The sequence below is a fragment of the Anomaloglossus baeobatrachus genome (assembly GCF_048569485.1).
Source record: "Anomaloglossus baeobatrachus isolate aAnoBae1 chromosome 2 unlocalized genomic scaffold, aAnoBae1.hap1 SUPER_2_unloc_1, whole genome shotgun sequence".
Classification (NCBI taxonomy): domain Eukaryota; kingdom Metazoa; phylum Chordata; class Amphibia; order Anura; family Aromobatidae; genus Anomaloglossus; species Anomaloglossus baeobatrachus.
Window position 1 is genome coordinate 2,294,990 of NW_027441779.1, and position 26,266 is coordinate 2,321,255.

The 26,266-nt window shown below is 47.3% G+C and overlaps 1 protein-coding gene across 1 annotated transcript in view; it reads left to right on the forward strand.

Annotated features, from left to right (window-relative positions):
* Window positions 1-26,266, forward strand: part of CPAP (centrosome assembly and centriole elongation protein) — a 127,627-nt gene that overhangs the window by 38,853 nt on the left and 62,508 nt on the right. The window contains exons 5-12 of the mRNA XM_075331314.1: window positions 185-275; window positions 5,640-5,745; window positions 7,587-9,048; window positions 10,329-10,458; window positions 21,822-21,987; window positions 23,443-23,688; window positions 24,292-24,382; window positions 24,481-24,584. Of these exons, the coding sequence (XP_075187429.1) occupies window positions 185-275; window positions 5,640-5,745; window positions 7,587-9,048; window positions 10,329-10,458; window positions 21,822-21,987; window positions 23,443-23,688; window positions 24,292-24,382; window positions 24,481-24,584 (2,396 nt within the window). The remainder of the gene's footprint in view (window positions 1-184; window positions 276-5,639; window positions 5,746-7,586; window positions 9,049-10,328; window positions 10,459-21,821; window positions 21,988-23,442; window positions 23,689-24,291; window positions 24,383-24,480; window positions 24,585-26,266) is intronic.

The window sequence follows — 26,266 nt, forward strand, 5'->3', positions numbered from 1 at the left end:
GTTTTTCTTTTCGGAAAATGTTTAATAAAAATGATCTGATTTAAAACAAAAAAAAATGTGTAGACACCATGTGGTGCAAATTTTCTACTGAAACCCAATTGTAAAAATGATATTTATTACATACATTTAAAAAATATATTTATATAATATGCAAAGCCCCTTTAATGATATATTATTATTATAGGTGATGAGTTTGAATCTGAAGATTCTTCACGGGCAGAGGATTCCGCCAGGGTGCTGCGAGAATTGCACAATAAGAACAATGCAGAGGACAGGTGAGTGATTTATCCCCTAAGGAGGGGGATAAGCCAAGATAATTAGCATGGTGTATCTGCCATTTTCTTTAGTGTTCATGGTGGTTAGGGTCCCACCTGTCTTGCAATCTGCACAGATGGTGCTTGGCACAAGGTGGGGGTCAAAGCTCAATCATTACACATTTCTGTACAAGGTTTTTCTTCGAGAGGATGGCGGCTATGATTAATATGATGGTATATATAAACACCTGTTAGGCTGGTTTCACACTACGTCTTTTTAACATCCGTCCTTAACGTTATTTTAGCGGACAAGCGGATCCAGTGCAAATGCGTTTTCATTTCAATGCATTTGCAATGGACTCGCGTTAACATCCGTTCACCTGCGTTTGCCTGCGTTATAGTGAGGATCCAGTGACTTGCAGTTTTTTAACATGTTTCAAAAACGCTACTTGTAGCGTTTTTGAGCTCCGTCCAAATACTGCAAATTGCTGGATCCTGACTATAACGCACGCAAACGCAGGTGAACGCTGGCGTGCTGATAGACAGGATCCTGCTTTTGTACTGAGCATGCCCAGAAAGTACTGAGCATGCCCAGAACCAGTCTCGAGTGATCTGTCTATCTCTCTACTCCCTCCCTCACCCCCTCTCTCTCTATCTATGTCTTTCCCCCTTCCTCTCTCTCCCACCTGAGAGCTGCGGACACTCGTAACCAAGGTAAATATCGCGTAACCACTTCTCTTAGTTACCCGATGTTTACGTTGGTTACGCGTGCAGGCAGCCCTGCTCCTAGCAGCTGCAGACGCTCGTAACCAAGATAAATATCGGGTATCCAAGGCCGATGTTTACCTTGGTTACCAGCGTCTGCAGCTGTCAGAAGCCTCCTCCCAGTCTAGTTCCCCTCACTCCCGATCACATGACTCCAATGCCCGCCCCTAAACATCCAGTCCAGGATCCTGCAAAATAACATATGCGTTTGCATACGTTATTTGCTGTAAAAGCAGGATCCGTACTTCCGCTAAAAAAACGTTTTCAGCGGATGTTAAAAAGACGTAGTGTGAAACTAGCCTAACTTGAGACTGGCGTGCTCTTGAACCTTCCATCTACGAGATTGAGGATTAGTACAATTAGTTATCACTATAGGAGCCATTTTTTCACACTGAGTATTTTAGAGAATCATGGAGGAAACTAGACTGTTTGTTGTTTTCAGTTTGACAAGAGACTATTCAGGAGTTTAGAAAATAAGGGTTGGGTTTTTTTTTGTAAAACGAAAAGTACTACAGTAATCTAATATATGTTGTCTGTATTTCTCATTGTCTTCAAGATCTCCACTTACAGGAACTTAAATTGCAGCTGCTTATCTCCCCAGAAAACAAAAAAAAAAGATCGGCCGGTGGTTTTCGACCTGCTCAATCCTTCTCTTCCCTGACTCTGACTGTCGGATGTCAGTCTGTAGGCCCCATACACACCACATAGTCAGCTGGTCAGGTTCAGCCCACTTTTATCAGATGTATGGTGGCCTTTAGACTTAGAATAAAGTTAGCTGTAGTATTGGATTATTAGTGTATTTACTTGTTTAAAACAAATTTAAAAAGTTAAAGGGAACCTGTCAGGTCTATGCACCTAGGACCACGAGCAGTTCTGGGTGTATATTGCTAATCCCTGCCTAACTGTCCCTGTATACACTAGCATAGATAAAGAGATCTTTAGAAAAAGTAATGCTAAAGATCTTATATCGTATGCTAACAAGCGAGGGGACTAGTCCCCTGGTCATTAGTTCCCTTGCTAATCTCCTCATTAGCATGTTATTACGCCCCTGTGGGTATGCTAACATGCTAATGATTACGCAGTGTTACAGGATGATATCACTCACCTCTCCGCTGCCATTGCGTCCGACTGAGGATTTTGGCTCAGTGCGCATGACCCCGGAGTTTGGGTCATGTGCACTACTTCAGTTTGAAGCCAGGACGTGTACACCCGGCTTCATAGTGCGCAAACTGGATCTGACAGGTACCCTTTATTTGTATTTTATTAATTTTATTTATAGTCAGTTATTTGCAGCATTCCTGTGTATCCATCAAAGAGAGAAATTTTATTGAATGACTGCAAGCAGAGATAGTGAAAATGTAGATCAAAAAAATCTCCACTGGGTATATTGGAGAATTGTATAACTTTCATTGCATAATAGATAACTTTCCTGGTCATTCTGCCCCTTCAAGGCAATTACATGAAGGGCACTAGTGTGCAATGAGCTGACCTAACATGGTTTAGTGTCTGATAATAAATTGTGTGACAGTAGTGATCCCTGTGTCATTCAAATGGGTGAAAGAATGTGTTTGTTTTTTTCCTCTGCACTCTGGTTATATGACAATGGATTATATCTGTGGACACGATGAACAATTGTTATGAGTTTTAGATTTCAAAAGTTCTTGCAAGTTACTTTACTGACTTCACTTCGCCGCTTAGTAATAAGTGTAGGGCTTGTTGATGTTTGATTTCTAATTAAACGGTGTATTTAAATTACTGATATTGATAGCATAGCCCCACATATCTCCTATAGACCTGATGAAGAATGAGAGAGCTGTGCACCGGGCCACCTTGCCTGGCGGCAGGGCACCGGGCCACCTTGCCTGGCGGCAGGGCACCAGGCCACCTTGCCTGGCGGCAGGGCACCAGGCCACCTTGCCTGGCGGCAGGTCTCCGGGCCACCTTGCCTGGCGGCAGGTCTCCGGGCCACCTTGCCTGGCGGCAGGTCTCCGGGCCACCTTTCCTGGCGGCAGGGCTCTTGGCCACCTTGCCCTGGCGGCAGGGCTCCTGGCCATCTTGCCCTGGCGGCAGGCCACCGGCCAACCTTGCCTGGCGGCGGGCCACCTTGCTCTGGCGGCAGGCCACCGGGCCACCTTGCCTGGCGGTGGGCCACCTTGCCCTAGCGGCAGGCCACTGGGCCACCTTGCCTGGCGGCACGGTACCAGGCCACCTTGCCTGGCGGCACGGCACTGAGCCACCTTGCCTGGTGGCACGCATCGGGGACACCTCTTGAATCCACACTAATGAAGTTACACAGACTTATTATTATTGTGAATGAGGTCCTTGGAACACTCGTTTTACAATAACCGTGCAGTCCACACAAGCTGACAATCACCTGACAAATAAGCAAATCTCTCGTTCGTCTGGTGAAATTATTTTTTGGTTTGCCCAAAAGATTATTCATATCAACATCGTATCATCCTGTGTTATCAAGACATACACTACCGAGAACAGTGGCAGCCTATGTGCACTGAGAAATCAGGCACAATCCGGCAAAACATGAAAAAAAATTCTGTTTTTTCAAACAGTCTGTTGCCGCCAGATCCATTTTTTTCCCCCATAGACTTTCATTAGCGCCGGATTGTGCCGGATGGCCTTGCGTTTCATCCGTTTTTTTGCCGGCAAAATTTACTTGTCCGGCGGCCGGATGAAACGTTGAAGTGAATGTTTTTGTGTCCGGCAAAAAAAATCGGATCCAGCGCCGTACGTCTTGTTTTATAATGGAAGCCTATGAATGCCGGATCCGGCGTAATGCGGCAAAAAATGGATCCGGCCGCCGGATCCATTTTTTTGAACTGAGCATGCTCAGAATCACACCGGATCTGTCAAACTGAAGGAACTGATGGAAAAAACTGATTCAAATGATCCATTATTTTTTCGACGGATCCGTCGCATCAGTTTTTTCGCCGGATCGTGCCTGATGCCAAAAAACTGATGTGTGAAAGTAGCCTTAGGCTATGTGCCCACGTTGCGTTGTGTCCCTGCAGAAATTTCTGCTGCGATTTGAACAGCACACGTGCGCTTCAAATCGCTGCAGAAACAGTCCGTAATGAAAAGCCGTTTTTATGCGCTCTGGATGCAGCCCCTCCCATAGACAGAGCGGGGGCTGCATGCAGAGCGCACGAAAGAAGGGACATGTCACTTCTTAGAATGCAGCGCTTCGGCAGTAGCCGAATCGCTGCGTTCTAATATGTGGGCATGGATTAGGCACAATTTTCATAGATTGTGCAGGGGATGCAGGACGCATGCAGTTACGCTGTAGTGCAGAACGCAGCGTAACTGCATGAAAATACGCTACGTGGGCACATAGCCTTACTGATTATTCTGTGAGTATCTGCTATTCAATCACCAAGTTGCTAGTTGTGATCATTTTAATGTTGTGCATTGTCCTATATAAATGGACCTTAAGATATGTGACATATTTGATAGATATCCCATTAATTTCTAAGATGGTTGAACACAATTCTACAATACTCGATTTACTCGACACAGTCAATATTAAATGTATGATTATTGTGAGCTGAGGCCACAGCAATCACAGGAGTCACTTCAAGCAGCTGATTGCGTGGTTTCAGAGGGTCAGACCCAAACTGATCTTTAAAACTGATATCCTTAACAATTAGAGATAGACCCTTAATACCAGAAGTTTAAGGGTACCTTCACACTTTAGCGATGCAGCAGCGATCCGACCAGCGATCTGACCTGGTCAGGATCGCTGCTGCATCGCTACATGGTCGCTGGTGAGCTGTCAAACAGGCAGATCTCACCAGCGACCAGTGACCAGCCCCCAGCCAGCAGCGACGTGCAAGCGACGCTGCGCTTGCATGGAGCCGGCGTCTGGAAGCTGCGGACACTGGTAACTAAGGTAAACATCGGGTATGGTTACCCGATGTTTACATTAGTTACCAGCGCACACCGCTTAGCTGTGTGTGCAGGGAGCAGGGGGCCGCGCACACTGAGCGCTGGCTCCTTGCTCTCCTAGCTACAGTACACATCGGGTTAATTAACCCGATGTGTAATGCAGCTACATGTGCAGAGAGCAGGGAGCCGCGCACACTGCTTAGCGCTGGTTCCTTGCTCTCCTAGCTACAGTACACATCGGGTTAATTAACCCGATGTGTACAGCAGCTACATGTGCAGAGAGCCGGAGCCGGCAGCACAGGCAGCGTGAGAGCGGCGGAGGCTGGTAACTAAGGTAAATATCGGGTAACCACCTTGGTTACCCGATGTTTATCTTGGTTACAGCTTACCGCAGCTGCCAGACGCCGGCTCCTGCTCCCTGCTCGCTTCATTTGTCGCTCTCTCGCTGTCACACACAGCGATCTGTGTGTCACAGTGGGAGAGCGCCTTTGAAGAAAACGAACCAGGGCTGTGTGTAACGAGCAGCGATCTCGCAGCAGGGGCCAGATCGCTGCTCAGTGTCACACACAGCGAGATCGCTAATGAGGTCACTGCTGCGTCACAAAAAGCGTGACTCAGCAGCGATCTCGGCAGCGAGCTCGCTGTGTGTGAAGCACCCCTAAAACCAAAGATATATTCAATGTTCCATTATTTGGTTGCAACTATCTGTGTTTTCTATAGGCCAATTGAGTCCGGTATCAAAGAAAGAAAGAAATCCTTTGAAGAGTTCTTGGAGGAGCAGATGAGGATTGAGGAACAAAGACTGAAACATACTGACCTGCAGCAGGTAACTTTCATTTGGCTATTTTATCCTAAACTAGTGTCCACTTTGTCTCCTTGGGAGTTGACGTGCCTGATCTTTTGTTCTCCTCTGAGATAAGGTGCTATTAGAGGTGTTTGGCAGAAGCAGCTTATTTCTATCTTCCCTTTGAAAAAGCTTGGACAATTGTTCAAGGAAGAGATGGGAAAATTAGCTGTCAACCAATAACTGCTGAATGTGTATGGATTCCCAACGTTTAGACATATGGAGCGAGGTCATTCCCAGTAAATCATGGGCTACACAGATGAGGCTTGATTTTTGCCTAGATCCTGAAATATAGTTTTTGATTTGTGGAGGGATTCTTTGGTTTGTTTGTTTATGAGCGTGTTACCCAAGCAGTCTTTGTTGCAACGTGCCTCCTAAAAATAAATTGTAAAAATATATACCGTATATAAACTGTATATTTCTGGCTTATGTCTATATACACTTATCTTCAAATATTCTCTAGAACTGATGACATATATAGTTCTGCAGCAGCTTGCTGAATTGTGCTTGTGGGCAATTAAAGGGAATATGTCAGCAGGTTTTTGCTCCGTCCTCAGAGCGGCATGATGTAGGCAACGAGATCCTGAGTCCAACAATCTATCACTTAGATCAATTTTGATTGTCCCCATTATAGTTATTTGCACAGTTAGTTTGTCATGTACTGAACAGAAACACACAAATTCTTTCTGACTAGAAAGAGGTCTGATTATGTGAAAAAAAACGTTCCTGTATCTTCCCTGGAGTTACTGATGGTTACACAAGAGAAGATAGTTTGATGTCTATTTATTGCCGGTTACATAAGCAAGGATGGTTGACCTTAGGGAGATCAACATCCAACACCGTGGAGACACCATCAAGTGTTTCTCAACGCAGTGATTCTAGAGCAATGCCCCCTGGGAAATATTCAAAACAAGAAAGCCTGCGGAGACACCATCACATGTTTCTCAATGCTGGCAGGAAACTAGCCAGGTCTTTCACCGGGAAGGAACAACCACGGGAAGGGCAGTCGCCAGTCAAGGAGACCACCTATGCCAAACATGGTATCCATCCAGAGTACCCCGAAACAGCTGTCTGCGGATGGATACCATGTTTGGCATAGGTGGTCTCCTTGACTGGAGACTGCCCTTCCCGTGGGTGTTCCTTCCCGGTGAAAGACCTGGCTAGTTTCCTGCCAGCGTTGAGAAACATGTGATGGTGTCTCCACAGGCTTTCTTGTTTTGTTTATTTATTGCCGGTTGACACATTGCATGCATCATGACATTAAAGGGAATCTGTCAGCAGGTTTTTGCTACCTCATTTCAGAGCAGCATGATGTAAACAAAGAGATCCTGAATCCAATGATGTATCACTTACATTACTTTGTTCAGCCGGTCTGACAGAATCAGAATTTTTAGATTACACCATGTAGCAGAGCTGTGAAAGCTGTCCCCGCCCACACCAGGTTCTCTATAGAGACTAACACCTCACTGTTAATGTAGAATCAGAGGAGGGGGTATGCCGTACTGCCTTTTGCGTGACATTGTAGTGCGAGTAATAAGTCCATCTTGTGTCCTGCTGCTTAAACAAACATTCCAGGAAAACAACAGATTAGACCTTTACAAAATAGGCATCCCTAAATTCTCTGTTTCAACCCTTGCAGCATGATGTCTTTAACTTACATAGCAAAAACCTGCTGTCAGATTTCCTTTTAAGTACATCCTTGACAGTGAGCAGTTTAAGTTTTTATTTTTTGTTTTACTGTCTGTGTCATGTTCATCCATTAGTTTATTATTATTAAGTTTTATCTGAGAACCTATATTATTTTGCTTTCTCTTCTGCTTAAGGCCATTGATGAACAATCAAAGAGTAAGCCTGCTATTAAAAGACCCTTCCTTCGAAGAGGCGAGGGGATTGCTAGATTTAAAAATGCACCTAAAAAACAAATCAAACCTAAAGAAAAAGCAAATCTTCAGAAGGTCTCAGAAGTCACCGTTCCTCAGAAAGTGGAGAAAGTTCATGCTCAAAGGAAAATTGCTTCATTGAGCAAAGATCAGACAACTTTAACTTCAGGAGAGAAGAATAATGCAATACAGAAAAAAGCCATCCTTAAAAACCATAACATAAAGCATAGTGTGCCCTCGGTTATAGCACAAGGTCAGTCGGGAGAGAAAACTACTTTAAGTGGGAGGCGTTCTGTTACTTTAGAAAGAAAGGGTATGCTAGAACTTGATAAAGAAAATGTGGATAGCACAAAGTCAACTGAAGCAAGCAAACCGGGCAATAAGTTACATGATAGTGACACAAAAAAGGTCGACACTGCAGAGATGTCCTTCGAAACATCCTTCCAGAAACGTGGGGTAAATTGGGAGAAAGAGAAGCAGAAGGAACATTATGAATTAGGTGAGTTTTTGCTTCTCGAGCAAGCTGCAGAGGATCTCTCCTTTTCCAGCAACTCTTCCTTTGTCCAAAAACTACTTGATCAGAATTTTCAAACTGACAGCCGCAGGTTATCATCTACTCCAGTTAAATCTGCAGAAAAGGCAGGAAATTCTGTAAGGACTACAAGTGGTGAAAAGATGTATCAAAAAATGGAGGTGCAAGGGTCATTGTCAAAAAATGCTCCTAATGTACTTCCCGATCGGACTGGAAAAAACTCTTCCGCGTTACAAAGGACTGGTAATGAAATGAAAAAATCTCACACTTCTGACCCGGTTTCAAGTGAAGGAGACTACGCATCTTCAGGGGATGAACATAATAACTCTCTTTCCAGTGAAAATGAAGATGTAGACAGTGAAGGCAGCATGAAGGATGAGGGCCCTAATATTGACCAACTTGAGGGTCCTTCTAAAAAGCTTCATAGAGACAGTAAGGGCAGGGATTTCGATCTAGACTTGTCAGATGGAGAAGGTAATGGCAGTAAGGAGAAAACCCTACTGGCAGAAGACAGTAAAGGTGATGATGATTCTTCATCCTCTGACTCAAGTCAAATAGTGTTTGATGATGAACGGACTTGGGATGACCTTGGAAATGTGCAAAGTTTGGAGGGTGTGTATGAAAGTAATTTTACTACTAAGCAGTTTATCCCATCTGAATACACTAGTAACGTTCATACAGATGTCCTGGACAAAGCCATCACAAGGAAAGTGGCATCAAAAAATGGGGACCAACTTAAAGCTGGAACTATTAGTACACCAGACACTCCGCCGGCTTCAGAATTCATGATGAAGCTGTTTCCTGCTCTAAAGCCCAAAGGAAAACCTGATGGACCAAGTGTAGTCAAACCTGAATCAACTCAAGAAGGTCAAGGTAAGAACGTGTGATCTAATTTTAGTATTACTATATATTGAAGGTGACAGGTTTCTTATGAAGTTTGTAAATTTAAAGGGGATTTCCAGGACTAAAATATTAAGACATACTGATGATAGGTCATCAGTATCCGAGTGCTGAGGATCTGATACCTGCTACCCCCACTAATCGGTCACTATCTGCTTCGGCTGTGAATGGATGTAAAAAATATATAATTTCGGAACTGCAGTTTGCTGCTCCTGAAGCAGAGAATGGCTGATTGTTCGGGTGATGGGTGCCAAACTGCCATCTTCCTGATATTGATGACCTGGCCTCTGGATCATTAGTTAGTATATCAGTCTTCAACAGGTCCTATAAGAGAAAATAATATCCTAATATCCGTTTATGGAAAATTTTGCACCATTCCCGAGCTATTCATATCCAAGGCGGTTTCTACACTGAACAAAAATATAAATGCAACACTTCTTAACTCAAAACGCACGCCAGTACAGTATGATACAGTACAGTGGCAGCACTGCAACTTCCGGGTCACATGCTGCGGTCACATGACAGCATGTGACCGGCGCTTGTTGCGCTGCCAGTGTACTGTATACAGTGTACTAATGTGCGCCGCATCGGCCAAATCGGCGAAAAGCCGGCTGTGTGAAATCGGCCTTAGTGAGCACGTCTCCTTTGCTGAGATAAGCCATCCACCTCACAGGTGCAGCATGTCAAGATACTGATTAGACAGCACAGGTGCGCCTTAGACTGGCCAGAATAAAAGGCCACTCTAAAACGTGCAGTTTTATCACACAGCACAGTGCCACAGATGTTGCATGTGTAGATAGAAGTGCATTATTGAATGAAGGAAAGCAGGACAAAATATTTGAATATTGGGGAGGCCAAGTAAAGTTTTAACATTGAGGAGTATTTTCTCAACTAATTGTCATTAAAATGATTGTTTTCATTATTTAACATCTAAGAAATGACTAGACTGGCTGTTATGGGAAATATTCTTGATGCTTTTCATTAAATTCCTTATTTTCAATTCTGATCTCCATCATTGTATTGTCAGCTTAGGTTTCATTCCTTACAATTAATAGAATTCTGCTTTGTCTTACAACTTTTATATATGATTTGTCCTAAGAAAGAAGCTATAAGGCTTGAAACGCTTAGAAAAATAAAATCATTCCTTTTACATGGATCCTCCTTTCTACGGCAGCACGGTCTATTAACCCTTTTCTCTCCATATTTGCGCTACATGTCTGAAAACGTATAATATACTTATTATTTTCCATTAGACGCTGTACGATCTCAACTTTTAAAGGAAAAGCTTGTTGAATTAGAAACGGAAATTGAAAGGTTTAAGATGGAAAATGCTTCCCTAGCAAGACTTCGTGAAGACAAAGAAAAAACTCTAGAAACTCTTAGGTTTGTTACTGCATCATGATTCATTGCACTGTCCAAACAAATTTTATTTACAGGGGCTGTCCACTTCTCATTACCAATCTGAAAAACTTGGCCCTTAACCATGACTAAGCATGATTTAACCCCTTCACCCCCGGCCACTAAAACACCCTAATGACCGGGCCATTTTTTGCAATTCTGACCAGTGTCACTTTGACAGGTTATAACTCTGGAACGCTTCAACGGATCCTGGCGATTCTGAGATTGTTTTTTCGTGACATATTGTGCTTCATGTCAGTGGTAAATTTAGGCCGATATTTTTTGCGTTTATTTGTGAAAATTTAGGAAATTTGGCGAAAATTTTGAAAATTTCGCAAATTTCAAACTTTGAAAATTTATGCCCATAAATCTGAGAGATATGTCACACAAAATAGTTACTAAATAACATTTCCCACTTGTCTACTTTACATCAGCGCAATTTTCGAAACAAATTTTTTTTCCGTTAGGAAGTTAGAAGGGGTCAAAGGTCATCAGCAAATTCTCATTTTTCCAACAAAATTTACAAAATAATTTTTTTAGGGACCACATCACATTTGAAGTGACTTTGAGAGGCCGAGGTGACAGAAAATACCCAAAAGTGACCCCATTCTAAAAACTACACCCCTCACACTGCTCAAAACCACATCCAATAAGATTATTAACCCTTTAGGTGCTTCACAGGAACCAAAGCAATGTGGAAGGAAAAAATGAAAATTTTACTTTTTAACACAAAAATGTTACTTTAGCCATAAAATTTTCATTTTTACAAGGGAGAAAAGAGAAAGTGCACCCTACAATTTATTGTGCATGTTCTCCTGAGTACGCTGATACCCCATATGTGGTAAAAATCAATTGTTTGGGCGCACGGCAGAGCTCGGAAGGGAAGGAGCGCCATTTGAATTTTTGAACGCAAAATTAGCTGCACTCATTAGCGGACGCCATGTCGGGTTTGAAGACCCCCTGAGGTGCCTAAACAATGGAGCTCCCCCACAAGTGACCCCATTTTGGAAACTAGAGGCCTCAAATAATTTTTCTAGATGTTTGGTGAGCACTTTGAACCTCCAGGTGCTTCACAAAAGTTTATAGCGTTGAGCCGTGAAAAGAAAAAAATTTTTTTTTACCACAAAACGGTTGCTTCAACTAGGTAGCTTTTTTTTTTCACAAGGGTAACAGGAAAAAATGCACCATAAAATGTATTGTGCATTTTCTCCTGAGTACGCAGATACCTCATATGTGGTGGAAATCAAATGTTTGGACACACAGCAGTGCTCGGAAGGCAAGGAGCGCCATTTGAATTTTTGAGTGCAAAATTAGCTGCACCTGTTAGCGGACGCCATGTCGGGTTTGAAGACCCCCTGAGGTGCCTAAACAATGGAGCTCCCCCACAAGTGACCCCATTTTGGAAACTAGAGGCCTCAAATAATTTTTCTAGATGTTTGGTGAGCACTTTGAACCTCCAGGTGCTTCACAAAAGTTTATAGCGTTGAGCCGTGAAAAGAAAAAAATTTTTTTTTACCACAAAACGGTTGCTTCAACTAGGTAGCTTTTTTTTTTCACAAGGGTAACAGGAAAAAATGCACCATAAAATGTATTGTGCATTTTCTCCTGAGTACGCAGATACCTCATATGTGGTGGAAAGTAATTGTTTGGGCGCATGGCGGGGCTCAGAAGAGAAGGAGCGCCATTTGACAGCAAAATTGGTTGGAATCATTAGCGGACACCATGTCACGTTTGGAGACCCCCTATGGTGCCTAAACAGTGGAGCTCCCCCACAAGTGACACCATTTTGGAAACTAGAGCCCTCAAATAATTTTTCTAGATGTTTGGTGAGCACTTTGAACACCTGGGGGCTTCACAGAAGTTTATAGCGTTGAGCCGTGAAAAGAAAAAAAATTTTTTTTACCACAAAACGGTTGCTTCAACTAGGTAGCTTTTTTTTTCACAAGGCTATCAGGAAAAAATGCACCATAAAATGTATTGTGCATTTTCTCCTGAGTACGCAGATACCTCATATGTGGTGGAAAGTAATTGTTTGGGCGCATGGCGGGGCTCAGAAGAGAAGGAGCGCCATTTGACAGCAAAATTGGTTGGAATCATTAGCGGACACCATGTCACGTTTGGAGACCCCCTATGGTGCCTAAACAGTGGAGCTCCCCCACAAGTGACACCATTTTGGAAACTAGAGCCCTCAAATAATTTTTCTAGATGTTTGGTGAGCACTTTGAACACCTGGGGGCTTCACAGAAGTTTATAGCGTTGAGCCGTGAAAAGAAAAAAAATTTTTTTTACCACAAAACGGTTGCTTCAACTAGGTAGCTTTTTTTTTCACAAGGCTATCAGGAAAAAATGCACCATAAAATGTATTGTGCATTTTCTCCTGAGTACGCAGATACCTCATATGTGGTGGAAAGTAATTGTTTGGGCGCATGGCGGGGCTAAGAAGAGAAGGAGCGCCATTTGACAGCAAAATTGGTTGGAATCATTAGCGGACGCCATGTCACGTTTGGAGACCCCCTATGGTGCCTAAACAGTGGAGCTCCCCCACAAGTGACACCATTTTGGAAACTAGAGCCCTCAAATATTTTTTCTAGATGTTTGGTGAGCACTTTGAACACCTGGGGGCTTCACAGAAGTTTATAGCGTTGAGCCGTGAAAAGAATTTTTTTTTTTTATACCACAAAACGGTTGCTTCAACTAGGTAGCTTTTTTTTCTTTATCGTTCCTTTATGGGAGACCCAGACCATGGGGTGTATAGCTAGCGACCTCCGGAGGACACACAAAGCACTACACTCAAACGTGTAGCTCCTCCCTCCGGGCTATATACACCCCCTGGATGACAATCTACCCAGTTCAACGCTTTGTGTTTCAGGAGGATACACACACTTTTATTTCCTCATATTTTTTTCAATTTTATTTTAATTTTTTTAAAGATTTGGAAGAAAAGCGGGTCCAGTCTGGACTCCCGGCATGTCCCTTCACGCTCCACTCTGCGGGGTGCTGTTAAGGTTGATCTTCATAAGGCTGGAGCCTTCACATGCCGTGCTCCTTCGCATCCTCTGTCGAGGCTCTGTTTGAAGTGGGAGCCTCCACGGTCCTCTCTGCTTGCAGGAGGCCGGCTCCATCCGCAGCCCTGTCTGGTCCCTGCTGGAAGGAGCGTTAACCCCACTCAGGGACATGGCCCTGCGTCTCAAAGCTAAGTATTGAGACGTTTTTTCAGGGGTCCCGGGTGCTTTTATTATGGGGGCAGTATGTGCTTTAGCGTTACTGTTAATTTCGGCCGGTTCTGGGAATTTCCCATGAGAACCGCGCCGACGGTGCCTGCTCGTCGGCCGCACTTTAAAATCTAGGCCCCGGCTTCAGTTTGGGCCTAGTTTCGTTTTTGGCTTCTGCTGTATGTTTTGCATACAGCGCCGCCCACCGCCCGGCCAGCAGAGGGGAGGGCACTCCTCTCTAAGGAGATGTCCCCTCCCCTGTCTACCCCCCTGTATCTCTGTGCTTCTGTTTTCCCGCTCCTGGGCTTATACACGCCCCCCCTCCTTCTCCCAGCGCCATTTTATCAGCGTTTTTATCACTGAGAAGCGCTGGATGCTGCAGCTGCATACTTTTTGGAAGGCTGTCACTTTACAGGGGAGCGGTGAAATCCGGAGGACACAGAGAGCAGGGCTGGTAAGCCACAACCTATGGTTGTGGATTTTTATACACTCAGGCTTTCTACAGGAGTGTGTTTTGGCTGCAGAGCTTCCTCCACAGCAGCATGTCTGTCACTAGGAGCAAGGCTGCAAACATGTATGCTATATGCACTGCTTGCAAGCTAATTCTGCCAGAGCCTAGCACGTACCCACATTGTGATAACTGTGCTAATATGGTTGTGTCTCAGCCTGGAGCCTCCTCAGGGGTCCCTCAGGCTGCTTCGGTCCCGGTGGCTGAACCCCCGGCTTGGGTAGCATCCTTTTCACAGGCTCTTTCCAAGTCGTTTGCCGATTCCATGGGGCAGCTGTCCCAGACGCTGCTGTCTATGCATCAGCCTCCCTCTCAGGGTGTCTCTGCGGCTCCGAGCTCTGCAGAGCCCTCAGAGCATGTCCTAGGACCCCGTCCCCCTAAACGGAGACGCACGGACCCTTCTCCTTCCTCGTCCCACGGCTCTGATTCACAAGCCGAGGTGCAGGGCGAGGAGGATTCCTTTACTGTGGGCTCAGACGCTGCCTCTATGTACCCCATTGATTTGTCTGAGGGTGATGCGGACGTTAGTGACTTGATTGCGTCCATTAACTCCGTACTGAACCTCAACCCACAGGAGTCAGAGGATCAACCCTCTCTGGTAGAGGTACACCAGTTTACCTCTCCTAAGAAACCTAGGAGTATGTTTTTTAACCACTCCAGCTTTCAGACCACTGTTAACAAGCCTAGGGCCTGTCCTGACAAACGTTTTCCGAAACGTAGTTCAGATGACCGTTTCCCGTTTCCACCGGAGGTGGTTAAGGACTGGGCCCAGTCCCCAAAGGTGGACCCTCCAGTGTCCAGAATCTCAGCCCGCACAGTAGTTGCGGTGGCCGACGGCACTTCTCTTAAGGATCCCACTGACCGCCAGGTTGACCTTCTGGCCAAGTCTGTATTTGAGGCGGCAGGAGCCTCCTTCTCTCCGTCTTTTGCGGCGGTGTGGGCTCTTAAGGCTATCTCTGCCTCTCTGGCGGAGATTCATTCCCTTTCCAGGGACTCTATTCCTGAGATGGATGCCTTAACTTCCCGAGCTTCGGCTTTTGCATCCTACGCCATGTCTGCCGTCCTGGAGGCTTCTCACCGCACGGCAGTGGCTTCCGCTAACTCCCTCGCGATCCGCAGGATCTTGTGGCTTCGAGAGTGGAAAGCGGACGCTTCCTCTAAGAAGTACCTTGCGAGTCTCCCTTTTACCGGGTCACGGCTGTTTGGGGAACAGCTGGATGACATAATTAAGGAAGCTACTGGCGGGAAGAGTACTTCCTTGCCACAAGCTAAAGCCAAGAAACCTACCCAGGGCAGGAACCAATCGAGGTTTCGTTCCTTTCGTTCCTCTAACTGGTCATCCTCTAAGCCCACAGTCTCGTCCACTACCGCCAAGGATCGCAAATCCAACTGGCGCGCAAAGCCGCGTCCTCAAAAGACCGGAGGAGCCGCTGCCACCAAGGCAGCCTCCTCGTGACTATCTGGCCGCGCCAGCAACGTCCTTGGTCGGGGGCAGGCTCTCCCACTTTGGCGACGTGTGGTTGCAACACGTCTCCGATCAGTGGGTGCGGGATATCATCACCCACGGCTACAGGATACCTTTTTCCTCCAGCCCGCCAAACAGATTTTTTCTGTCCACCCCCCCCTGCTCCAAAGCCGCCGCCTTCTCTCAGGCCGTGGCATCCCTGCAGACCAACGGTGTAATTGTTCCGGTCCCAGCCCGGGAACGGTTCAGAGGTTTCTACTCAAACCTCTTTCTAGTTCCCAAAAAGGACGGTTCCTCCCGGCCCATCCTGGACCTCAAGCTTCTCAACAAGCATGTTCAGGTGCGGCACTTTCGCATGGAATCTCTAAGATCGGTCATTGCCTCAATGACCCAGGGAGATTTTCTGGCATCCATCGACATCAGAGATGCCTTTCTGCATGTGCCTATTGCGGTTTCACACCAGCGCTGGCTACGCTTTGCGATCGGAGAGGAACATTTCCAGTTCGTGGCTCTTCCCTTTGGCTTAGCCACGGCCCCCCGAGTGTTCACCAAGGTCATGGCAGCAGTGGTTGCGGTCCTGCACCTCCAGGGGTTGGCAGTGATTCCTTACCTGGACGACCTTCTAGTCAAGGCCTCATCCAGTGTAGACTGTCAGCGGAGTGTCTCGCTCACTCTCGCCACTCTAGTCCAATTCGGGTGGCTTGTCAACCTCCCCAAGTCGACTCTGACCCCGACCCAGGTACTTTTGTACCTAGGGATGCAATTCGAGACTCTGCCGGCACTTGTCAAGTTGCCCTTAGTCAAACAGCAGTCCCTTCGTGTGGCAGTGCGCTCTCTGCTGAGGCACCGCCGTCATTCCATCAGACACCTCATGCAGGTGCTGGGTCAGATGGTGGCGTCCATGGAAGCGGTTCCCTTTGCCCAGTTCCATCTGCGTCCCTTGCAGCTGGACATTCTCCGCTGTTGGGACAAGCGGATCTCTTCTTTGGACAGGCTGGTGGCTCTGTCATCACAGGCCAGGAACTCCCTTCAGTGGTGGCTTCAGCCCCTCTCCCTTTCACAGGGACGGTCCTTCCTGACTCCGTCCTGGGTGATCCTCACCACGGATGCCAGTCTCTCCGGCTGGGGAGCGGTGTTTCTCCATCACCGAGCACAGGGCACTTGGACTCCGTCCGAATCAGCCCTCCCGATCAATGTGCTGGAGATCAGAGCCGTGTTTCTAGCTCTCCTAGACTTTCACCACCTATTGGCGGGCAAGCACATTCGGGTTCAGTCGGACAACGCGACAGCGGTTGCCTACATCAATCACCAGGGCGGAACTCACAGCCGTCTGGCGATGTTGGAGGTCCAGCGAATCCTCCAGTGGACGGAGGACTCAAAGTCCACCATATCCGCAGTCCACATCCCAGGCGTGGAAAACTGGGAGGCCGATTATCTCAGCCGTCAAACCGTGGACGGCGGCGAGTGGGCACTGCATCCGTCAGTGTTCAGGTCAATTTGCCGCTAGTGGGGCACTCCGGAAGTAGATCTAATGGCTTCCCGGCACAACAAGAAGGTTCCGGTTTACGTGGCTCGCTCCCACGATCCTCAAGCCTTCGCAGCAGACGCACTGGTTCAGGATTGGTCTCAGTTCAGTCTGGCCTATGTGTTTCCCCCTCTAGCGCTATTGCCCAGGGTTCTGCGCAAGATCCGAATGGAGGGCCGTCGAGTAATACTCATTGCTCCGGACTGGCCCAGGCGAGCCTGGTACCCAGACCTGCTCCGCCTGTCCGTAGGGGTGCCGTGGCATCTTCCGGACCGCCCAGACCTTCTCTCTCAAGGTCCGTTCTTCCGCCAGAATTCTGCGGCTCTCAGATTGACGGCGTGGCTCTTGAGTCCTGGATCCTGACGGCTTCAGGCATTCCCTCTGAGGTCATCTCCACCATGACTCAGGCTCGGAAGTCTTCCTCGGCTAAGATTTACCACAGGACTTGGAAAATTTTCCTGTCCTGGTGTCGCTCTTCCGGCCATGCTCCTTGGCCGTTCACCTTGCCGACCATCCTGTCTTTTCTACAGTCGGGTCTACAGTTGGGTCTGTCCCTCAATTCCCTTAAGGGACAGGTGTCGGCTTTGTCGGTATTGTTCCAGCGGCGTATCGCCCGACTGGCTCAGGTGCGCACCTTCATGCAGGGCGCATCTCACATCATTCCTCCTTACCGACGACCCTTGGATCCCTGGGACCTTAATTTGGTCCTCACGGCCTTACAGAAACCCCCTTTTGAGCCTCTCAGGGAGGTTCCTTTGTCTAGACTTTCACAGAAAGTTGTCTTTCTAGTAGCCATAACTTCTCTCAGGAGAGTTTCTGATTTGGCTGCGCTTTCTTCGGAATCCCCCTTTTTGGTGTTTCACCAAGACAAGGTGGTTCTTCGTCCGACTCCGGACTTTCTCCCTAAGGTGGTGTCTTCCTTCCACCTTAACCAGGACATTTCATTGCCCTCTTTTTGTCCGGCCCCTGTGCATCGCTTTGAGAAGGCGTTGCACACCTTAGATTTGGTGCGGGCGCTCCGAATCTATGTGTCTCGCACCGCCGTTTTTCGGCGGTGCACCTCACTTTTTGTGCTAACCACGGGTCAGCGCAAGGGCCTTTCGGCGTCTAAACCGACCTTGGCTCGTTGGGTTAGGTCGGCTATCGCCGATGCCTACCAATCTTCTCAGGTGCCTCCCCCGTCGGGGATTAAGGCGCACTCGACCAGAGCTGTCGGTGCCTCCTGGGCTTTCAGGCACCAGGCTACGGCTCAGCAAGTGTGTCAGGCTGCCACTTGGTCCAGTCTGCACACTTTTTCTAAGCACTACCAAGTGCATGCTCATGCTTCGGCAGATGCGAGCTTGGGCAGACGCATTCTTCAGGCGGCTGTCGCCCATTTGTGAAGTTAGGTTTTGCCTACTTCTCCGTTTCGTTTATTTCCCACCCATGGACTGCTTTGGAACGTCCCATGGTCTGGGTCTCCCATAAAGGAACGATAAAGAAAAAGAGAATTTTGTTTACTTACCGTAAATTCTTTTTCTTATAGTTCCGACATGGGAGACCCAGCTCCCTCCCTGTTGCCTGTTGGCAGTTTTTTTGTTCCGTGTGCTTCACGGCTGTTGTTAGTAGACAGAGTGCTGGTTTTGCCGAGTTTTACTCTATCTCTACTTATGGGTGGATGTCCTCCTTCAGCTTTTGCACTGAACTGGGTAGATTGTCATCCAGGGGGTGTATATAGCCCGGAGGGAGGAGCTACACGTTTGAGTGTAGTGCTTTGTGTGTCCTCCGGAGGTTGCTAGCTATACACCCCATGGTCTGGGTCTCCCATGTCGGAACTATAAGAAAAAGAATTTACGGTAAGTAAACAAAATTCTCTTTTTTCACAAGGGTAACAGGAAAAAATGCACCATAAAACGTATTGTGCATTTTCTCCTGAGTACGCAGATACCTCACATGTGGTGGAAAGTAATTGTTTGAGCGCATGGCGGGGCTCAGAAGAGAAGGAGCGCCATTTGACTTTTCAAACGCACAGACGCAGTGCACTGATCGGCCGCTGCAGGACGCACGGTCGGATGCGATAAAAAAAAGCGTCGGGGATACGTAAAAAAAAAAGTCACGCCAAAAATTGACCATGGATGCAGATACGTTATGTGCATCCCTGATCAGCGCTTGGCGGGACGCACGGACGGATGCGATACAAAAAGCGTCGCAAATACGGAAAAGTCACGCCAAAAATTGAGCAGGGATGCCGATCCGTTATCTGCATCCCTAATCAGCGCTCGGCGGGACGCACGGACGGATGCGATACAAAAAGCGTCGTGAATACGGAAAAAAGTCACGCCAAAAATTGAGCAGGGATGCCGATCCGTTATCTGCATCCCTAATCAGCGCTTGGCGGGACGCACGGACGGATGCGATACAAAAAGCGTCGGGGATACGGAAAAAAAAGTCACGCCAAAAATTGAGCAGGGATGCCGATCCGTTATCTGCATCCCTGATCAGCGCTTGGCGGGACGCACGGACGGATGCGATACAAAAAGCGTCGGGGATACGGAAAAAAAAGTCACGCCAAAAATTGAGCAGGGATGCAGATCCGTTATCTGCATCCCTGATCAGCGCTTGGCGGGACGCACGGACGGATGAGGTGTAAAAATGGACAGGGGATACGGAAAAAAAAAAAAAAAGTTATACTCACAGTACCCACAGGACTAGCAGGAGGATCACTGACCAGAAGAGCTGCAGAGGAACAGATGGCAGAGAGATGGACAGCTTTACAGGAGCAGCAGGCAGATCAGCAGAATGCCCAGGAAGGACCCAGCGATGGACGCAGATGTGATCAGGCCGGTGAAGACAGGTAAGAGGACGTCGGGGGAGAGCAGAGGGGGGCAGGGGGGCTGAGAGCAGAGGGGGGGCTGAGAGCAGAGGGGGGCTGAGAGCAGAGGGGGGGCTGAGAGCAGAGGGGGGGCTGAGAGCAGAGGGGGGGCTGAGAGCAGAGGGGGGAGGGGGTAGAGCAGAGGGGGAGACCGGAGAGGGAGCTGCAGAAGCAGAACAGAGATAATGGGGGAGGCAGTCAGAAAGCGGGGGGAGCAGATCGGGATGGGGGGGGGGTGGGGGGAGCAGATCGCGGGGGGGGCACGGCAGGGGCTATCACGGCAGCGCGCAGGGGCACCACGGGAGCGCGCACGGGCTGCAAAGTGAGCACAGTACTCACTTTGCAGCAGCAGCGGTGGTAGCAGATCGGGATGCCGGGGGGGGGCAGATCGGGGCGTAGGGGGGCAGATCGGGGGGGGCACGGGCAGGGGCCTTCACGGGAGCGCGCAGGGGCCTTCACGGGAGCGCGCAGGGGCCTTCACGGGAGCGCGCAGGGAGCGGAATACTTACCATTAGAGCTGCAGCGGCGGAGACATCAGAGGCGGCGGCGGCAGCAGCAGCGGTGGCGTGGTACCAAAAGTACCAGCCACTCCACGCTGCAGACATGTTGGGGGAGGGCTCACAGGCCAGCACAGGCCTGGGGAGGGCGGCCACCGGCAGATCAGACCGCCCCACTGCACACTGATTGGAGCGATTGCGCGTCATAGCACGATCGCTCCAATCAGTGCTGCAGGGGCTGGGGGCGGCATGTTTGAGGTCCACCTATGATATGCTGCTGCAGCTGCGGCATCTCATAGCTGGATCTCACAGGATCGCACTAATTCGGGCATTATTTTTGCCGAAATTAGTGCGATCGATGTGGTTGGCGGTTCAGATTTGAACAGCCAATCACATCGATCGTCGATAGGGGGTGGCGATGCCGCCCCCCCTGGGGTCAAGCAAAGGTCCCCTGCTGTAAGAAACAGCAGGGGACATCATTTGAAAGCCGTTGCTATGGCCACGGCAATCAAATGAAGTTTAGGCCGTAAAATTACGTCCCTGGTCGTTAAGTCACGTTAAAATAGGACGGAATTTTACGGCCCGCGGTCGTGAAGGGGTTAAGGGACAGGTTTTTAGGGCCTGAAACGCGTAGACGTAGTCTACATTTTAAAATTGCACTATGTTTTTATATACTCAGTTTTTGCAATAAAGAAGGTTTTTTGGATCTCCTGAGTAGCTGCTGTTTTTTTCCACTCCTCCCTTTAAGACAGTTTGACAAATTTTTTTAACTTGTTTTTGCAAAAACCCATCCACAAATATAGAAATTTGTCGGAAAACAAAATTCACACCAGAAACAATAGGTCTGCCGGGCAGGGGAATCAATAATTCTCATATGTACCTTAAGTATTAAATATTATAACGGATCTCTAGGGTTATCATTTGTCAGCAGGTTCCTTATATTAATATTGGTCACACCTACATCAGCTCCTTCCTGTAAGATTTCTAATCCCCACCCACACCACCGCTTTCTCTGTGTACAATGTATATTGACAGAAAGACTGCTAATCAATGGTGGGGATGTGGTTGGACTATGCGGCACGTGGCAGCTTGTCCCATACTGAAAATTGCCTGCTGATAAAACACTAATTTTATTGAAACAGTAAAACAGCCCAATAAGTGATATCTTGCAAGAATCGGGGTTTGAGCCACTACATTATGATGGTCTGAGATCGCATAGCAAAAACCTGAATCGTTAGAGATATATATATTTTTTTAATTTGTATCAACTTTTGTGATTTATTTTAACAGGAAAGAAGTTGCAGATTTTGAACAGCAAAAGGCAAAAGAACTGTCCAGGATTGAAGAATACAAAAAAGAAGAAATAAAAAAACTACAAAAAGAGCGCAAAGTGTTTGAGAAGCACGCAAGTGCCGCACGAGCGATACCAGACAAGAAAGAACGTGAAGAAATCCAGGTTAGGGCAGAACAGTTCTCATTTTATTCATATGACTTTTAAGTCTTTTTATTACAATTCATAATGATAACTATAAGGGTCTGTGCGCACTGGGTATATTAGTTTCTTAAGCAAAATCTGCTCCCTCTGGCAGAATTCCGCACCTGCAGCAAAAAGAGAGCACCCAAAATCCACATGTGGTTTTGCGGCGGATTTTCCCCGGTTTTGTCCCTGCAGTTTTTAACCATTATCAATGGCAAACCCGCAGGTACCTGAGGAAAAAAAGGGACATGCTGGAGTATGCACACATAGCCTAAAGCGGACTTTACACGCTACGAAATCACTAGCAATTGCTAGCGATATCGAGCGTGTAAGCGCCTGCCCCCGTCGTGTGTGCGATATCGTGTGATCGCTGCCGCAGCGAACATTATTGCTGCGGCAGCGTCACACGCACTTACCTGGTCGTCGTCGTCGCTGTGACCGCCGAACAATCCCTCCCTCAAGGGGGAGGGACGTTCGGCATCACAGCGACGTCACCGCGACGTCACTAAGCGGCCGGCCAATCAAAGCAGAGGGGCGGAGATGAGCGGGACGTAACATCCCTTCCTCCTTCCGCATTGTGGCCGGCGGCAGGTAAGGAGACGTTCCTCGCTCCTGCGGTGTCACACACAGCGATGTGTGCTGCCGCAGGAGCGACGGACCACATCGATAATCAACCATTACTGATTTTTGGTTTAGGGATGACCTCTCCATGGTGAACGATTTTCACCATTTTTGAGGACGCTTAAGGTCGCTGGTAAGTGTCACATGCTACGATACCGTTAATGACGCCGGATGTGCATCACTAACAACGTGACCCCGACGATAAAACATGAACGATATCGTAGCGTGTAAAGCACCCTTAAGTCTGTTTTTTAAATCTGATCTTGATGGAATCCGCTCCAAACTAGATACTGCCCAATCAAAAGTCTAAAAATAAATTTCTTCTGGAACAAATTTTTTCAAAATCTCTTCAAGAAAAACTTGTAAAAAAAGAATTGTATTTAAAAAAAATATCAAAAACAGGGTTTTTTTTCTATCACTTCATTGGGGGACACAGGAAACCATGGGTGTATGCTGCTGCCTGTAGGACACAGCATACACCCATGGTTTCCTGTGTCCCCCAATAAAGGCTCCAAGTAAGAGATTTTACAGTGAGTACCCAAAATCCTTTCCTGAAGCAATTTCCACTTGAAAAATTTTGTTCTGCGGACCACCTGAAAAATACGCTATCACCAGCGCAAAAGGAAGCTGTCATCAAAGGAAAAGCTGCAAGTAGCATCTTATTTTCACTTCTGGAGAAATGCAGGATTTCATGGCACCCTTTCAAATATATAGCCAAATATTTAATACATATTTTAACTTGTTAATTTTCTACCAGAATTTCACTGTGCTACTTTCAGATATAAAATGTGTATTTTTAATATATCTCTCAAGACTTTAAAGCAACAGGTCAAAGACTTACAAGAGGAGTTGAAGAAAAAGGAGACAAAATGGTTAACTACCCACGTACGTCTCCGAAACCAGATAGAAACCGTAGTAAAGGAAAATGGGGAACTGAGAGAAGAAATCAAGTTTATGGAAAAAGTACGGGTAGAGACTTGGAAGAAAGCCGAGACAGTGGAAAGCCGAAAGAAGATAAGTGAAGCGCCTACATCTCAAGTGAAGAGATCAGAATCTGTAGTAAGTAACTTTTAAAAAGCCGCAATTCTCAGACCACTAGTTAAAAGTAGTAGAAACCGAAGAAATCTCTCTAGAACGAAATGTTATATTTATAGGGATTGTCTGCTACTTGAACAACCTCTTCTCAATCACAATGTTTTCTCCCAGGAAAATAAGAACTCATGTACTTGCCTCCAATGTTGACGCTGTTCCAGTGATGTCATTGCTGCCTCTCCCGAGGATCTCGTGACATAACAATCAGCGCTGGCTTCACTGTCTTCTCCTTTGGAGAAATCAGATGCCCGGAGGAAGTGAGAGTTGCGACTGCTCACACTTTTATTATTTTACTAGGAACATCATTGTAATTGAGAAGGGGTTGTAGGGACAAACCCTTTAAAAAAGCACCAAATTATTCAAACATTGTGCTATATTTTGATAAATCTAGCACAAATAATGGAAATGCAGTTAAAATCTAAACTAACCTTTTAATAAATGACCATCATGATAAATTTCCCTTATTATTTCTTGAATACTGGCAGCAGCTCCGTATTTTACCATCTGAGGCTATATGAACTTGTGTATGGTTCCTTTGGTAACCTTATATCCTTTTTTCTAAATTTTCAGAGTCCCTTACACATGTTAAAACAGAGACGAACATCAGCTCCTGAACCGGAAAAGAACACAAAGATTCTCCGAAGCCATTCGCCAATTAAAAGTATGCTGACATAGAGATTAGTGTATATAATTTATCCGGTTTTACAGACTAAAACAAACTCCTCTATTAGTGTCATTATATCATGTCCTGGTTTTTAGGTTTATCCTCCAAAAGTTTCAGACAGATGTCTCTCAGCGACTCCAGTAATTCTGAAGCATCGAAAGTCAAAGCAACAGAGCCTGCAACCAGCATTACTCCGCAGGTACATAAATTTATGATATATCCCACCTGAATATGGGCACATCATTATCCATTCCCCATGTAGAATGTAATAGTATGTCTCACATTGGGACACCCTGAGAACGAAGCGGGCTCAAGAGCTGCACATTTAATAGCTCTACAGGGATCTAGACTGCTGAATCAGGGTAATCTCTGCCGCCTAGAGGCAGTTCCTTCCCCAGCATCTCTACATCTGACCCTCCCCAGAGAACGCGCCATCCTGAGTGGGCCATGTCTCTCCCAGTCAGGCGTTGACCTAACCAACGTATCCTAGGCTTTTGGTTCGGTCATGAAATAGCTGACTAATCTTGCAACTGCCACGGGGACTCCACTCACTTCCCAGAGCAAGTTGAAGTGACCACTTTCTCAAATCTGACTTGGCAGACCACGTAAGAGATCCAAGAAGTGAGCTCACACTAATTCTTCATCCAGATCCTCCATTTCTTCGGCATCCTTCAGGAGAACAGACTTTCTTTATCGTTCCTATGGGAGACCCAGACAATGGGGTGTATAGCTTCTGCCTCCGGAGGACACACAAAGTACTACACTCAAAAGTGTAGCTCCTCCCTCTGAGCTTATACACCCCCTGGAGAACCAGATCTAGCCAGTTTATCGCTTTGTGTTCAGGAGGCATACATCCACACATGCATTCTCATCTGATTTTTGATTTTTGGAAAGAGTTTGAAGAAAAGCGGGTCCAAGTCTGGACCCCCGGCATGTCCCTTCTCACCCCACTGTGTCGGCGGTGCTGTTAAGGTTGATTTCCAAGGCTGGAGCCTTACATGCCGTGCTCCTTCACCATCCCTCCTGGGCTCTGGCTTGAAGTGGGAGCCAGCACGGTTCTCCATGCTTGGCAGGAGACCGGTCTCCATCTGCAGGCCTTCAGGATTCTGCTGGACCCGGAGCACTTATCCCCAGGGACTTGGAACCCTGCGTCTCAGCAAGCTAAGTACCTGAGACGTTTATATATTGGGGGTCCCTGTACTTTATTGTTGTGGGAGAGTGTGCTGAGTGTGTTTTATGACATTTCCAGCTGTCGCCTGAGAACTGCGCCGATGGTGCCTGCGCGCCGGCCGCACCGCTCAAATTTAGGCCCCGGCTTCGCCGGAGGCCTAGTTTCGGTTTCACTGCCCTCGCATGTCATTCATGCAGAGGGACAGCGCGGCTCCGCCCAGCGGCCGTTCTGCACAGAGGAGGGACACTCCTCACTGAGTACATGTCTCCTCCCCTGTAAGTCTCTATGGCCCTCCAGATCCCGCTCCCAGAGTAAGTCCCGCCCCCTATCTTCGCTCCGGCGGCCATTTTCTCAGCGTTTTCCCTGCGATCAGCACTGGTCTGCAGCATCCCTGCTGAGGTGCTTGGGGGTCCGGGCTTCGGGATCTGGAGGGCACACAACACCGCTCCAGCGGTCTGGTAAGCCACAACCTCTGGTTGTGGACCTCTGTATATACTCTCTGGGGGTCATTCTGGCAGAGCCCCCACTCCAGCAGCATGTCTCACACGAGGAGCAAGGCTCCAAAGCTGTATTCAGTTTGCGCTGCATGTAAGCTCCTACTGCCTGAACCGAGCACCTATCCACATTGTGATGCCTGCTCTAACCTGACGATGCCTCAGCCTGGAATCGCATCCCCAGTGGTCTCTCAGGCTGCTCCGGCTCCTGTGGCT